At 45.2% G+C, this 15,545-nt stretch overlaps 1 protein-coding gene across 1 annotated transcript in view; it reads left to right on the top strand.

The window, feature by feature from the left end:
- TMEM163 (transmembrane protein 163) overlaps positions 1-15,545 on the top strand; it is an 88,171-nt gene that overhangs the window by 69,415 nt on the left and 3,211 nt on the right. Inside the window, exons 4-5 of the mRNA XM_079135712.1 lie at positions 7,485-7,596; positions 14,219-14,360. Of these exons, the coding sequence (XP_078991838.1) occupies positions 7,485-7,596; positions 14,219-14,360 (254 nt within the window). The remainder of the gene's footprint in view (positions 1-7,484; positions 7,597-14,218; positions 14,361-15,545) is intronic.

Raw genomic sequence — 15,545 nt, 5'->3', positions numbered from 1 at the left:
TGCTATATGTAACTGGCTAGTCCCTCACATTCACTTGGTTTTAAATAGAAGTAATGTAAGTGAATGTCTTTGGCTTTTTCTCTGATCTTGGTGAGAATAATCACCATGGGTTGATATTAACTGTAGGTTTTTCCTGGATACCATTTATCAGGTATCTAGGAAGTTCCTATTCCCAAATAGTGGAGAGATCTTTTCCTTCTTTCCTACCCTCCTTCCCTTTCCTGCTTCCCTTTCCATAAATGGATGTTGAACTGTGTCAAATGCTTTTTATGCATCTATTGAAATGGTTTCATGGGTTTCTTTTTGGTTTAATCAGTTTTGTTTTCCCAGGATGAAACCTGATTGGTCATGATATATTGCCATTTTTATATATTGCTAGATTTGTTTCATGCTTATTGTGTTTAGGTCTTTTAAGGCTGAGTTCATCTGTAGTTTTCTTGTCATGTTTTGTTAGTGTCATGGTAATGCTAGCCCAAGAATTGAATTGGGAATTGTTTACCTCTTGAATGAGCTTCGATTTGTCTATTTAATCTAAATTGTCAAATTTCTTACATAATGTTGGTTACATTATTTTTTTATCCTATTAATAGATCCTGTTGGATCTGTAATGATGTGCCTTTTCTTATTCCTGATACTGATAATTTGTGTCTTGTGTTGTTGGTCTTTACAAAGCATCAAATTTTGTATTATTGATTTTTTTCCTATTGTTTATCCATTTTCTGTGACATTGATTTCTTTTTCTCCTTCCTTATTTCCTGGGATCAGATCTGGAGCCTTGTTCATGCTAAGCACATGTCTACCACTGAGCTATACCTTCATCTCTGTTTCATTGATTTCTGCTCCTTATTTTGGGATTCAGTTGACTTTCTTTTAATTCTTTCTTAAAGGGAAAGCTTAGATCATTTATTTGAGGCTTTTGAATATTTTCTTAAAACCTATTTACTATAAACTTCCCTCTAAGCCAACTGGTTTTGCTTTATACCACGGATTTTAATATGCTTCTTTTTTTCTTTTACTCTAAAATATTTTATAACTTTCTAGTAAGTTGGTGTTTCCTTCTTTGAATTATGAACTTTTAGAAAGTATGTTGTTTTGCTCTTTAATTTCTGAATATGATGATTTTTATATATCATTCTGTTGATTTCTAGCTTAATTCCATTGTCAGAGAATATACTTCATATGATTTCAATTTTTTTTTATTGATTGCAGTCTGTTTTCTGGCACCGAATGTGGTCTCCACTTATGATATTCCATGTGCTATTAAAATGAATGTGTATTTTGCTCTTGTCGGGAAGATATGTCCTTTGTCGGGTCAAGTTGGTTGATAGTGTTGTTGAAATCTTCTATAAGTTACCAATTTTCTGTTGATTTACTTCATTAATTACTCAGAGTGAAGCATTAGAATCTTCATCTTCATCTAGAGGCAAGTGCCCTACCACTGATATGGCTCAGTGGTAAAGAGCTTAATTAATTTTTAAAGTTTTCCACTTTCCTTTTCAGTTCTGTCAGTGAATACTACTGTATATGCTGTCATTTTCATACATGTGTGGGTATAGTGGTAAGATAAATTCACTTATGTGGATGGCTTGGTCAAAAGGTAGATATACTTGTACTTTTCAGAGAAATTGCTGAATTGTTCTCTCAATAGATTTGACCATTTTGCACTGATATCAGAATTGTATGACAGCCTGTCTTCTCAGCCTTGCAATAGTTTTGTTAAGGTATAAAATGATATCTTATTGTAGTGTTGATTTTTTTTCATAGCTTTTATAAGTGAGTTTGAGCATCTTTCATATGTCTTTTGACCATGTCTTTTTTCTGCTTCGTGTTATTTCATTGGTCTTTTTCTTATGAACTACTGTGAATGCTTTATATGTGAAGATTACCCTATGTGATGTTTCTCAGTTTGTGTTTGCATATGACATTTTCCTGCATGTTTTAATTCTCATATAGTCAAGTCAAGTAGATCAATCTTTTATGGTATTGAATTGGTTATTTAAAAAAGTCTGTCACCAATCCAAGGTCAAAAAGGAGCTTGCCATCATGAACACAATTTATGCAGGGTTTTACTTTAATGGACACTTCTCCTTGGCTCTGAATGAGTGGCTAATTTCCATTTACATTTTTGCCCTAATCTTCCATTGGTAGGTGAAGATTCAGTGTGAGATATTGTAGCAGTGAGGCACTGGTAACAGTGGAAACAAATGTGTATAAGGAAATGGATGTCCCAGTTTTCATGGAGTCCACAGTTCAGGGACAGGCAAGAGATGATTATGAGGCTGTGGGTGAAGGATGCACTTCCTACTGCTAGCTGAGAGATCCTGGGCAAGTGATTTACCTCCTTGTGTCTGTTTCTGCATCTGCCAGATGCCCAGCGGCACAGCTGTGAGAATCAAAATGACAGGCATGGCCGTCCTTTGCAAGAACCACTGGTAGCGCATTCCTGCACAGGGCACAGCTCCCCAACCTTCGTCATGCCTGTTCTGGCTTCCTGACACTCAGGAGGGAATCGTCTCAGAAATGCCTTCTTTTTTTAAATTTGAAGACTGTCTTAACTTGTGTTTCTATAACAAAATGTCATAGACTGGGTGGCTTAAACAGAGAAATTTATTCCTCACAATTCTGGAAACTCAAAGTTCCAGATCAAGATGGCAAGTGGTCAGTAACAGGTGAGGGATCTTTCGGTTACACTTGATCTTTCCTTGGTGTGGGGGAATGGAAGATCTCATCTGTTTTCTTTTTATAAGGGCACTAATCCCATTATTTGGGGCCAACCCTCATGCTCTAATTTAACACTAATTACCTTCTAAATGGCCCCTTCTCCAACAACCACCACAGCGAGAATTAGGATTTGGACATATGAGTCCCTTGTGGGCTGGGGTCTGGATCAGGCTGATGGCTCTGTCTCCTTGGCATTATGCTCATGCTAATACTCAGTGAGGCAGCAGGGTGGAGAAAAGAGCACTTTCCCCTGAGGAGAGCCCCTGGGCTCTGGGTGGGGAAATCACAATTTGTGGGAGCAGTGGTCTGAACCTGTAAACAGATTTGAGGTTTGGCAAGTGGAAGATGCAAGACGCAGTCAGGATAGAGGACACGCTTTATTCAGTGGTGGTTATAGTCATTCACCAGCCTCCAGCTTCAGCTCCAATACCCACCCAGTTCCATTTTAGCCCCTCCCCGCCCCAGTCTTTTCCATAGGCCCTTTTTATATGCAGGCCAAACAAAGAAGGCACACTGCCAACAGGTTACATAAGGGGCCCATGCTCACACATTAAGGTTTATGACCTTGAGTCTATAGACAATCACGCTGTTTCTGGCCTTGACTAACTATAACATAGTGGGTTCCCAGCCCTGGGTACAGACTAAAATCAACACAGCTCATTGAAAGTCTTGATGAGGGAACCTAACTACAGACATTTTTGGCCTGTCCCAACACCACAGAACTGCTAGAACTTTGAAAGCTGGTTTGGGGAGAGGGACTTTGGCAGGTATGCACTGATCAGGCCTCCCTGGGTTCTACTGCAGGACTTATTTTTTTCTAAGACATATCAGTTCAGCAATGGTGAGCTATACTCTAGCTCTTGATGAAACTTGAAGATGGCCAGGGTCTCCCTGGAGGGGAAAGTAATTGTTCCTTCAGGACCAGTCCTGGGAGCAGAGGGTTGTTGGTAGAAATAATCTACAGATAGGAAAACCTGCCCTTTTCATGTTGTTCCTCCACATTTTTAGCTTTAAAATACTTATATGATACTCATTCTGTGCTGGGCATGAAGTCCTTTGAAATAGCCTTTTGAAGGGTATGTCAGAGTTCAAGCAGAGAAGGAGGACTACTAAAAATGATACAGAATAAAGCACTTGCAGCAGGAATGAGACATGGTGGCGATTGCTGGTGAGTAGTCCTAGTAGGGCTGCTGACTCTTCTGAGGTGAAGTTGTGTCTGAAATCAGCAGGCTGGTGGTCAGGAAGGACCTGGGTGTGCAGTGAGTTGGCAAGCACAAACTGGTGCTGGAACCGCACCTGACCTTCACTGTCTCAGCCTCTAAACACAGATGACCTCAGAGGAAGCTGGGCTTGGCTTAGACCTTGGGAAAGCTGCAGAAGGTCTCCCATGAAAGTGGTAAAGGGCAGTGGGCTGCCTGCTGCCCTCCCTAAGGTGAGCCTGCCATCAGCACCTGAACCCCTCATGACCTTCAGGGATTTATGCTGCCATTCCCCTTCTACTTCCCTCACATCACACAGATGTCCCTGGGACCAACTTGAACTCGGAAACATTTAAGAAGAAAATTCTGAGAAATATAGTCAAGCTCTGTGAACATGGTGTGCTGTCACAGGGGATACTAGGTTTTGTCCCTTTTTCTAGAGGGGAACATAGAGGCAGGAAAAGTGGGGGCATCAACTTGCCCAGAGTCACACAGGTAATAAGTGGGGCTCACTTTGGTGCCTGGAACTACCGCCCCATACTCCCATTTTATGACATCAGGAATCCACCCTCTGTCCTCCAGGAGTGTACCTCAGAGTTGCCCTGACCATGGAGTGCTTTTCTAAAAAGTTATTTTTCTGGAGTAGGAAGGACCGCAAAACCCCATTCCCTTTGATAAGCCACTGTGGGTCCTAATTCTAGTCTCTCTGACAGGTCTTTGTGTTCCATCCTGTGTAGATTTTTCTAGGTAATAAATTGCCTATGTTCCTTTTATAGGAATGCTCACTGTACTTTGTCCAGGACTTAATTTAGCCATTTGGTGGAAGAAGTGTGTGAATAATGTGTTTGGGTCTTTGACAAGAATCACTACCTTTCATTGCATGTCAGCTGCCTTGTAGGGGCTGCAGATATATTGCTGCCCCTTACGGAAGAAAGAACTGGGAGTCCAGAGCTAGAGTCTGAAATCCTAGTAAAGGGAAGACTGAAACTGAGTAGAAGTCTGGCCACATCCCTGTGCAATGGGTGTCCAGGCCTCTTGTTTGGCAGTGAGCTGTCTGAGTTGGCAGTCCCAAGAGAGGACCAGAGCCACGGTGACTCTTCTTGAAATGTGTCTGGGGGGAAGGGAGGGTGCCCCAAGCCCAAGTTCCCATGGCTTACATGGGGTGAGCAGACTTTATCCATCTCTGGAAACGCAGGGATGAGTCAGGCTCTGCTTGGGAAGGGACTGAATAGACCCCAAAAAGCTTCCAGCCTAGGTAGTGAAGTGAGAACTCAGTCTCTGAATTTGGGGCCTCAAAGTCCTTACTTAACTGATGACCTCAGTCTCCCAACTTTCTAAGTCCTGTCAACACCCAGGATTATGTCGGTGGGGGAGGCCTTAATGATGCACCAGTCTGCTTGGGTTGCTTTAACTAAATACCACAAAATACCTAAAAACAATGGTAATTTATTTCTCAGTTCTGGAGGCAGGAAAGTCCAAGATCAAGGCACCAGCAGATTCGGTGTCTGGTGAGCATAAGCTTCCTTCCTCGTTCATAGTTGGTCATCTTCTTGCTGTGTCCTCACCTGGGGAAGGAAAGGGAGTTCTCTGGAGTCTCGTTGATAAGGAAGATCACCACTCCCACTGATGAGGGCTCTACCTGTGTGATGGAGTCCCCTCCGAAAGGTCACACCTCCAAATGCCATCACCTCAGGATTAGGATTAAACATGGGAGTTTTAGGGGGCACAGGCATTCAGGCCACAGCATTGTACTTGCATTATTTTATTTCTGTGGGCACTGCCTCCTATAATTAAGCCGAATCCCTTCACAAAGAGAGCTTTGATTTTGGGGTTCTTAGTACCCCCCACCCTGTTATGGTGGCCCCTGCTATGTAGCTTCCTACTCAGGAGGGACTCAGCAATTGTTAAGAGGACAATTGGGAGAGGCAAAACTTCAGATAGATGATTATTTTTAAAGGCTTATAAAGTTGAAATAATTTTAAATTTATAGTAGAGTTTTGAAGATAGTATAGAGGGGTTTCCAAACTGTAGTTTCATCTAGCCTACCCTACTATTATTGTCTTGTATGGCCACAGTGCATTTATCCACAATGCTATTGACAAAGCTGGGGACTTGATTGTAATTTCTTCTGTATTTCCACTGAAGGTCTTTTTCTGAATCTCATCCAGGATACCATGTTCTGTTTGGTTGTTACATCTCCCCAGACTCTAATCTAGGACAGTTTCTTGGTTCTTCCGCATCTTCATGACCTTGATATCTGGTCAGCTGTTACATAAACTGTGCCTCAGTTTGGCTGGCTTTCATGTTTTCTCACAATTAAACTAGAAGCTATAGGTTTTGGGTAGAACATCATGAAGGTGAAGGGCCCCTCCTGTCACATCACATTGAAGGGCACATATCAACACGTCTTATAAATGGTGACAATAGCCTTGGTCACTTGGTGAGGTGGTATCCTGGGCTTCTCCATTGTAAAGGTGCTAATGATTTTCCCTTTCCAACCCTATTTGTTAGATTTGAGTCACCATGTCCAGTCCATGCTCAAGGGAAGATAGTGGGGTAGGGAGATTGATTTCTATGACCTGGAAGGGAAGGAGTAGCACAGAATTTGTGAACATACATGGTTAAAACTACTACTGCAATGTCATTGATCTGTATTTGGGGAGAAGTATCATGATGTAATACTGGTATTTTTTTCAAATGATCTATTCAGTTTTGAGCCCAGGCTGTCACCCTTTTCTCAGCTCCTGTCACTAAGTTAGTGAATTTATTAATAAAATGCTTAAGGAGAATCCTATTTCTTTGTGAATGTAGGACGCCGTATCCCATTTCTGCTGGCAGTTGCATTTTAATGCTGGAGAATCTGGAGGATGTGTCTCAGGGGAGTGAGGCGCAGGAGCTCAAAGCTGAACTCAGTGGGTCTGATGTCAGGAGATGGTGGTACGTGGGTGACTCACTCATTTGCTTGCAAACGTAAGGTAACAACTCATAGGAAGTGTTAAGGTAACGTCAGTAGCAGACTGTATTTTTAGATGCCATTTTCCTCACCTTGAAAGCTTTATTTGAAATCTCAGTTGTGTGAATTTAAGAAGAAAATAAGGTTTTAAGGAGCTCTGGTTATAATTAACCCTCTGGTTATTTCAGGTGGCTGTGTGTTAAAAGGTTCTTAGGCCTGTGATATGTTCCAAAATTTCAATCAACTGCTTTTGGAATTTTCTGTGGAAAACTCTACTTAGATGCCATTAGCATTGTAACCAACTCTTATTGGTCAATGCTTGCCACTCATTTTAGCGGAATAGTGACCAGGTGACTCTCCTATGGGAAAAGAAATACATAATGAATTTCTAAGTAAATATACTTCTGAATATCTGTGTTTGGTCATCTTTTCTAAATTCCAGTGAAATAGGTAACTGAAAGAGGAAAGCATACTGTACACCCCCACTTGGTGGCAGCATTATTGTCTGATTATTTGTACTCGGAACAAAGCAGATCTTCAAGACAAGTGGTTTGCAGATGAACTGCTCTAGCAGGGGGTGAACTATTGAAATCTGGAATTTTCTCTTTTAGGATGATTTCCTGTTCAGTGTCTCCATTTTAAGTGGGATCCTTTGCAGCATCCTGGCTGTGTTGAAGTTTATGCTGGGAAAAGTTCTGACCAGCAGAGCGCTTATAACAGATGGTGAGTAAGGCCAATGTGCTCTGATCTCTGGGGGCTGAGCTCACAGCAAGGGAAGGTGCTCTTTGGGTTACCTTTAGATGCTTGTCTTGCAGGGGAGCTCAATAATTTGAAATCCATTTGTCCCCATCCCTTTCTCCTCAAGCTGTTTAATGATTCTCACGGCCCTTATATCAGTACAGATGTCTTATGCCTTGAAAATTTAATAAACTCTTTGTGAATACCCTCCTGACCCCCTAACAGGGAGACTTGGGGCTCTCAGCCTCTAAATCAGAAAGCATGAAGGTTTCCTGGAGTCTTAGGTTTGATGCACTGTTTCAGGTAAAAAGGAAATGTATTTTCTGCATTCTACAAACATTTCTTCTCTGAACTCGCCATGTTTCTTTTTTCCTCCAGCTAGTGAACCTGAATTCAGGAGTTCAGGTCAAAGTCACCAGGTGCTTGCACTGAGGAAGCCATCCATGACTTCCCTGCTTAAAAGCCAAACCAGCTAGAAATGTCCATGTGTATCCTCATGGGTCAGGAGGAGCTTCCTGTGTGGACTTCTGAGATGCAGAGAATCCGGTGTGTGAATGCAGGAAAAGTGCATTTCAGGTCCCAAACTAGCGTTAACATATAAATAAGGTTTGACGTGCAGTTCCACGTAGCCATTTTATTTTTATTCGCTCCTGAGCATGTGCAGACTCTAGGTCAGGGTAAAGAAAGGGGAGGACAAAGGGCAAAAACTTGGTGTGTATCTGTACAAAATAGAGCAGAAATAACTGAATTTTTTTTCCCTTAAGGAATATTCCATCTTCTAAAACTCTCACGGTTATAATTGAAATGCATTAATGCAGAGGGACGTGGGTGGCTGGCTGCATTGTGGTTTTAGACTGGGAGGATGGCACTGCAGAGGGTCCTTCTTGCCCAAGTGATAGAGCATGGTGACACAGTGTGGGCTGTGACTCCTCCTCCTGTTCCACATTGATGCTTTGTTCCATGTGGAACTGGGCTTTGAATGAGGCGGGGCACAGGAACATGAAACTGAGTGCTGTTTCCACCCAGGGACTCAGTTCAAGTTCAGGAATCTGGTCCCAGTCCCCACCACTGGCTCCTCACTCCCCATTCTTGCATCTGCAGCACTGTCACTCAGGAAGACAAGAGAAGGCCCAGGCTGTGCAGCCACAGCTCCCCTGGAAAGAGCATCACCTGTATGGATGGATGCAGGTGGAGTTCCTTCGAATGGGCCGGAGGAAGTTGGGGGCTATGGGATCTGAGATTCTGACTTTAAAACCTGAGGACTGCAGATGAGATGCCAGTCAGCTGACTCCACTAGGCGGTGGCATCAAACTTTCTTGGGGGTATTTGTTAAAATCAGGTTCCTGAAGTTTCTGATTCCAGGGCCTTGATTGGGACCAAGGAATGGGCATCTCACAGTAGTGCCCCAACTCATATGGGCACCCAAGGGGCCAGGTACAGTGTCACCCCAGGAAGGTGGACCCTGCAGTGCCCAATGCTCCTGTGTGCCATTGGGTCATCATTTCTGAAGGGACCACTCCAGCTGGGCATATTGTTAATTTCTGCCCTTATAAAACCTGGGCTGAGGAGGCCTTTTGCCTGTGTGTGGCCAAAGCTTTTTAAACCATGAAAACTGTTTAAATGGGAAAAGGATTGACTACCTGGGCTGAGCCCTGCTCTTCCCTGCTCTTCTTTGAAGGCCCTGTCTGTGGAGCAGGGAGGGGAGCCTCCCTGTATCCGGATGAGCCCCGACGCTGCCTTCCTCAGCCAGGCTGGGGGAGAAGTAAGGATTCTGAGGATTGATGCCAATGGAGCGAGATGCTGAGGAACCCCGAATCAGTGGTTTTACGGTGCTGTCTTGTATCTGGAGCTCTGCTAGGTGCCGCGTGAGCTGGGGAAACCAGCTCCCCATGCAGGGTCATCCCTTTCAGGCATCTGGCCTTCAGGCATCATTCCCTGGACTCCAAAAATGGTGTCACAACTTAAATAACCCATAGTACCAATGGATAGCTCTTTTCTCCAGAGCCGATGGTTCCATCTCTTATAAATGACAGAAGCAGACCAAGCAGGTCTGTCATCCACCAAGACTTCATGGAATTAGCGGTATCAAATTGACCCTAATACAGTGTCCTATAAGACCTGGGCTGATCTGTGTTCTTTCCTACCTGGGGCATACCCTGAACGCAAGGGTGATTTTTGTGGTCTGGTGTTTTATAATGTGAAAAAGAAAATGCCTCCCTCTGCTGCAGAGTCCTGCTTTTCTTAGGCATGAACAGCACAGGGGTGCTTGTGCATCAGCTGAAGAATGAGTGGGCGTGGCCATATGTCTGGGTTTGGATTTTCCAGCCACTGTTGCAGTTCCTTTATGTCTTTCTGAAGGACATAGTGCTGGCCCAGGTTTTTAGGGCACAGGGGGTGACATCACTGCTATGTTCTAAAGAGCCCTCTGGATGTCTGTGGTGGGGAACAATGGAAGGAGGTGAGAAGGAAGTAGGGAGCAGTCTCTGGGGAGATGAGAGAGTGGTCCTTGAACCCTGTGAGGGTGGATGTGTAGAGAAAGTGGTTTAATGGGTAGGGCTTGGGGACAAATGTCCATTGGGGTTTAACAAGAGACTGACACAGAGAGATGAGTGCTATTCCAGGGACAGAGGCTCTCTAAGCCTGTTAACCAGAAGGGGCCCTTGCTTGGTGGGAGTAGGTGTCTCTGGCAAAATATGTAGTGGTAATTACAGCCTCTGGCTAATTGTATTGTCTGGGATCTGAGCTTTACTCATTTGTTGATTAGCAGAAACTAGAGAGCAATCTGTAATTATCTCCTCTGTTTTTATCTCCCTTTGGGAGGTGGGCAGGGTCGGGGTGGGGAGCCATGGCCTTCATTAATGTTGGGTCTTTTCTGAAGGATGGCTCTGGAACACATACCCTGTGACTACTATCCTGCCAGAGCTGAGCCCAGTTCCTTCTCTCTAGAGGGAGCAAATTGGCAAACTGCTTTCCCTGAGGAGGGAGGGCGGCCCTTACCTGTCACCTGATGGGTGTCTGGATCTTGTGCTGAAGCTCTGTAAACTGGGTCAGACTAACCCTGCCAGGTCTTTTGTGGCAGGGCATGTTCTTATGCCTGGAATTGGGTCTTCAGGGAGAGAGGATGCAGGGTGTGGATGACAGAGATCATAGTAAACCCCAGACTTGCCCACTTTATGCTGCCTTATCTTGTTTAATTTGGTTTTGTTGCTTGATATATTTAGTCAACATGCATAGGGTGCTTATTAGGACTAGGAGTAAAATGGGTTTGTAGCCAAAACAGATGGAGGAAGACTATGAGAAGGCACCTGGGGGAAAGCTCTGAACTCAGGCCCCTGCTTTGGTCCTGTCCATCGGAGTAGCTGCAGCAAGTTGGAAAACCCCTCTGACCCGTGGGACCTGCAGTGACTGCTCTTTTCCAACTCTTAAAATAACAAGACTCTCTGATAATTTTTCAAGCATATAAAAAGCTATCAGAATATTCTACATCAAATTAATGTGCCTAATTACAGATTCTGATCTTGTCATTAAAGCTTCTAATCAAGATTGTCCCTGCCATTATTTTGTGCCATTCTGCACTGTTAGCAGAATGCTTTAAAACAGCTCTGAGGGGACAGGGCCAAGCTTATGTGAACGACTGCTCAGCTTGGTGTGTTGCTGTTGGTGAGAGGGTGGTGCCCAGGCTTTTCCTGCGGGCACTGAAATTGGGGAAAGGCTCCAAAATTGAGGGATGTGGCAGCAGACATGGACTCTGTCCCCAGCCCCTGTATGGCTGTTCTAGTGTTCTCCTGCAGGATCACAAGATGTGAGACTTTGTTATCATAAAACAGTGGGCCAAACAGAGCGGAGAGCAGCTCCCTCCTAGAAGATGTGGGTGAAGGAGGTGAAATCCTCAGTGTGAATTAGACAGGGCACCTGCTGTCACACACTGGCCCCTGGGCTCTTCTTGATGCTGGTGGGCAGGGCAGAGCCAACTTGGTGGAGCTGAGCGGACATCTAGTGGCTGTCTGGGGAACCTCACGCCTCTGCATCTTTTCTAAGCATCATTGGGGTTCAAATTGTTAGGAACATAGGGGAAGCAAAACTACAGACATGCTCCACACTGTCCTTCCATCTGGTAATTCATTAATTCATGCAGCTATCATTTACACCCCTCATAAATGCCGGACCCTATTGGAATACAGCAAGGTTGAAGGACAGAGTTCCTATCCTTAAGCACAGTTTCTAGCAGGAGAAAGATGGTAAAGGAAAAATAGCAAAAATAGCAGGTGGAAAAAATTATGGGAAAAATGAGGCATGGATGAAGAGGTTAAGTGGGCACAGGGAGTAGAGGAAGCACTTTAGGGGCTCTGAGTGGCTTAGCTGGGAAGGAGGCAGGAATCATGGGAAGTTCCAAGGAGGAGGGGTCTCAGTAAGTTTGGAGACATTGTGGGGGCCAGTGTGACTGGGGTGAAGTGAGAGAGGAGCAGGTAAGGGGTGGCATGGAGAGGCAGGAGGGGGCTAGTGGTATCAACTGTGAAAAGTTTAGGTGAGATTTGAGATAGGTAATGGTTGGCTTTTCTAAGAAAGTTTTAGCTTTGTCCACTTGCAGAGGTTCACTTAGGGACTTGGTTGCTGGCAGGAGCATGGCTTATAGGAACTGGGCAGGGAGGGAGTGGGTGCAGATGAATTTGGGGGTGGCAAGAAGAAGGGAGATTTGAAAACTGCACTGAGGGAGGTAACAGCAATACCCACCTGATGGTTGGACTTTGGGTGTGGGAGAAGTCAAGGATGGGCTCTTGGATTTCTGGCCTCTGCAACTGGGAAGATGGTGGCACTGTACATAGAGAAGGCAGGGGTTGGAGGGTGAGATGTTGGAGGGCAAGAACTGAGATTTGAGCATTTTCAGTTTGTGAAGCATGAGTATCTGCAGATGAAAGGAAGGGTCAGCACAAGAATAGAAATTTTGGAGACATTGTCTTATGAGATGGGAGGAGAGTTTAGATGGAGGGAGAGTTCAGAGGAAGAGCCCAGGTGACTAGAGTGGGCATGTGGAGGAGGGACCAGAAAAGGAGGCTGAGAAGGAATTGCTGGAGAGGAAGCAGGAGACCAGGAAAGCGAGGCTGAGAAGGGGGCTTACAGGGGTTGGGGGACTTACCCATCTATGTGGCAACATGGGGGCATGGATGACCTCGGCAAGGGTTTTATGAGGGGACCTGAGCAGAACAGGAGGTACAAAATGAAGCTGGCTTAGGAAGGCAACTTCGAGCAGGTTTCATAAAGGGCAATAGTTCCTGGAGGTTGAGGAAGGGGCATAAATGGGAGTCAAGGAAGAGGTTGGGTGGCAGCATGGAGGGGGTTAACCCCAGCCACAGTAATCCAGGTGAATGGGGTGGGCCTTACACAGAGAAGCCACTGTCACAGGTGAGTGTTGGGCTTGGTGCTGGGGAGATGAGGTGTTCTTGTCTAAGTCTGTGTGCTCAACTGTCACCAGCTGAGACCTGGAATGATGGTAAGGTCATTGCAGTGTGTCCCGGGCCAGTCCTTGAGACGCCCTGGCAGGCCTCAGGTTTTACCTATCTTGTTCTCATGAGTGGGGGCAGTCCATCCTCGGGTCCTCTGAGTAGGACTGACTCAGGCTTTCCTCAAATCATCCCTGTCCCCCACCAGCCTCCTCTCTCCTAGGAGTATAGCCGGCATGAATGTATTATCTCTGTGTTCCTGTTTGTAGCTAGAATGAGGGCTTTTGAGTTGAGAAGCATGGCATTATTACACGGGGGGTGGAGGAGGCTGCCCAGGAAGGAGGCCGAGCTTGGAGCTCCTCTCAGGGACACCATGATGCTGAAACAGGTGAGGAACCTTGTGGTTTATGTCACTAGGAAACTCCAGAAGCCACCCTAAGCCATTCCCTTCTTGCTTGACTTTTGAACACTCACAGGTAAAACGGAAGTGTGATATTCAGGTTGTGAAAGGAGGTGATGATCAACTTTGTTCCAGTTCTAGTTTTTACAGAAATTTCTTCAGTCAATTCAAAATTTTGCATTGCTCTTCTGGAATGTTGGTGCAGACTCTGGAAGTAACAGATGCAGGCTCTGGTAGAATCCAACCCTGCCCTTCTTACTCTGAATAACTTTGGTTGATTTATTTAACCTCACTTACTTAGTTATCTCATCAGTGAATGATATACCCTCAAATTGAGAAAGTATCTATAACACCCAGCTGGGAACCTGGCTCAGCATACACTCAACAGATGTGAGTCAGCCAGGAGTTGAATGTCTACCATCTACTGTGTGCCAGACCCTGTCCTGGGTTCTGTGGATTCAACAGGGAACTGAGCTCCTGCTTCTCCTGAGGTCTGCACTCTAGTAGGTACCAATGCTGAGCCCCCCCACACTCTCTCACATGGGCGTAAGTGCTTAGAGATGAAAGAGGGTTAAAGATGGAGACAGAGGGGGATGGCTCTCTCCAAGGAGGTCCCTGGTGACATTTGAGCAGGGACTTGATGAGCCATGTTGGTGTCCTAGGTGATGAGAGCGCATTGTTCCCGCAGGTGCTCCAAGATGTTGAGGCACGCTGGTGGCTGAGACAGATCTCTGAGCACCACTGTCCAGCATCTCTCCTCCTTTTGCAGGGTTTAACTCCCTCGTGGGTGGTGTGATGGGCTTCTCCATTCTTCTGAGTGCGGAGGTGTTCAAGCACAATGCGGCGGTCTGGTACCTGGATGGCAGCATAGGCGTGCTCATCGGCCTCACCATATTTGCCTACGGGGTCAAGTATGTTCCTTCTTTCATATTTGTTTTCCTGGTGGCCAGGAGTGCCACCCTTGCCAGCTGCTTCTTTAGCCAGAAAATGACAGATCAGTTTCCTGAGCCCGACCTGTCAAGTGGTTGGGAAAGCCCCTACCAGGGGTCAGCTCTCCTTGGGGCTGGCACAGAAGGCAGCGATCCCAACAAGAGTATTAAGGCATTTAAAACACAAAGGGACTCCTTTACTTTTGTCTGATGCCTTTATGATCCGTTAAATAATCCTCCCTTTAGCCCTTCATGACCTGGAAATAGAGACTGACTTTCTCTATACTGGTGACCTTCAGGATACCCAGGCTGACATCTTAGGGTGGCTTCCTTACCCCTGCAGCCCTCCTGCCACCCATGGGTGATGCTATGAGTTGGGAGAGGCAGGTAGCATCATGGGGCCAGAGGCTGGGCCCCAGACTTGGAGAACCCTTTGTAAAAGGGACTGGTCAGTGCAGAAAGGCCATGCTGAGGAAATGCCCACACTGAGGGCACTCACTGAAGAAGCGGTGTGCTGGCACTGCCAGCTCTGGATCCAGCATCCATTTTTGAAAGGCACTTTGCTTTTAAATGTTAAAACCCTTCCTGTCTCCCACTAGGACTTCTATACTCAAAACCAGGGGCAGTTACCAGTGTTGGTGGGGACAGGGGTGTGGGGGGATGGGAACACACATGGTGAGTCTGCTTTGAAAAGTAATTTGGCAGTTACTCAAAATGTTAAACATGGAGGTACCATTTGACCCAGCAGTTCTGCTCCTGGGTATGTACTCTGGAAGACTGAAGACTCATCAATGCCAGAACTTGTACCCAAATGTTCATGGCAATATTTTTCATAGTGGGCACAAGTAGAAACCACCCATTACCTGATAAATAAATACAGCAGGCCCATTATTTAGCCCTAAAAAGGAATGGAGAAATAATAGTACAATTTGGAGGAACTTTAAACATTATACCAAATGAAAAAAGCCAGATAAAGGTGGCTGCATACTGTATAATATCTTCGGATTTGCTTTTTCTGGGTATTTCATATCATACAGGCAGAAGTGGACTATTGGTAATGGGTAGAAGGACTGCTAGTGGAAATGGGGTTTCTTTGGGGGATAAAAGTATTCTGGAATTAAAGTAATAGAAATGATTACATGAATTCATGAACATATCAGAAACCAC

Source organism: Sciurus vulgaris (assembly GCF_902686455.1).
Source record: "Sciurus vulgaris genome assembly, chromosome: 3".
NCBI lineage: Eukaryota > Metazoa > Chordata > Mammalia > Rodentia > Sciuridae > Sciurus > Sciurus vulgaris.
Note: the sequence above shows the minus strand (reverse complement) of the source record. Positions and strands in the feature narration are given on the sequence as shown.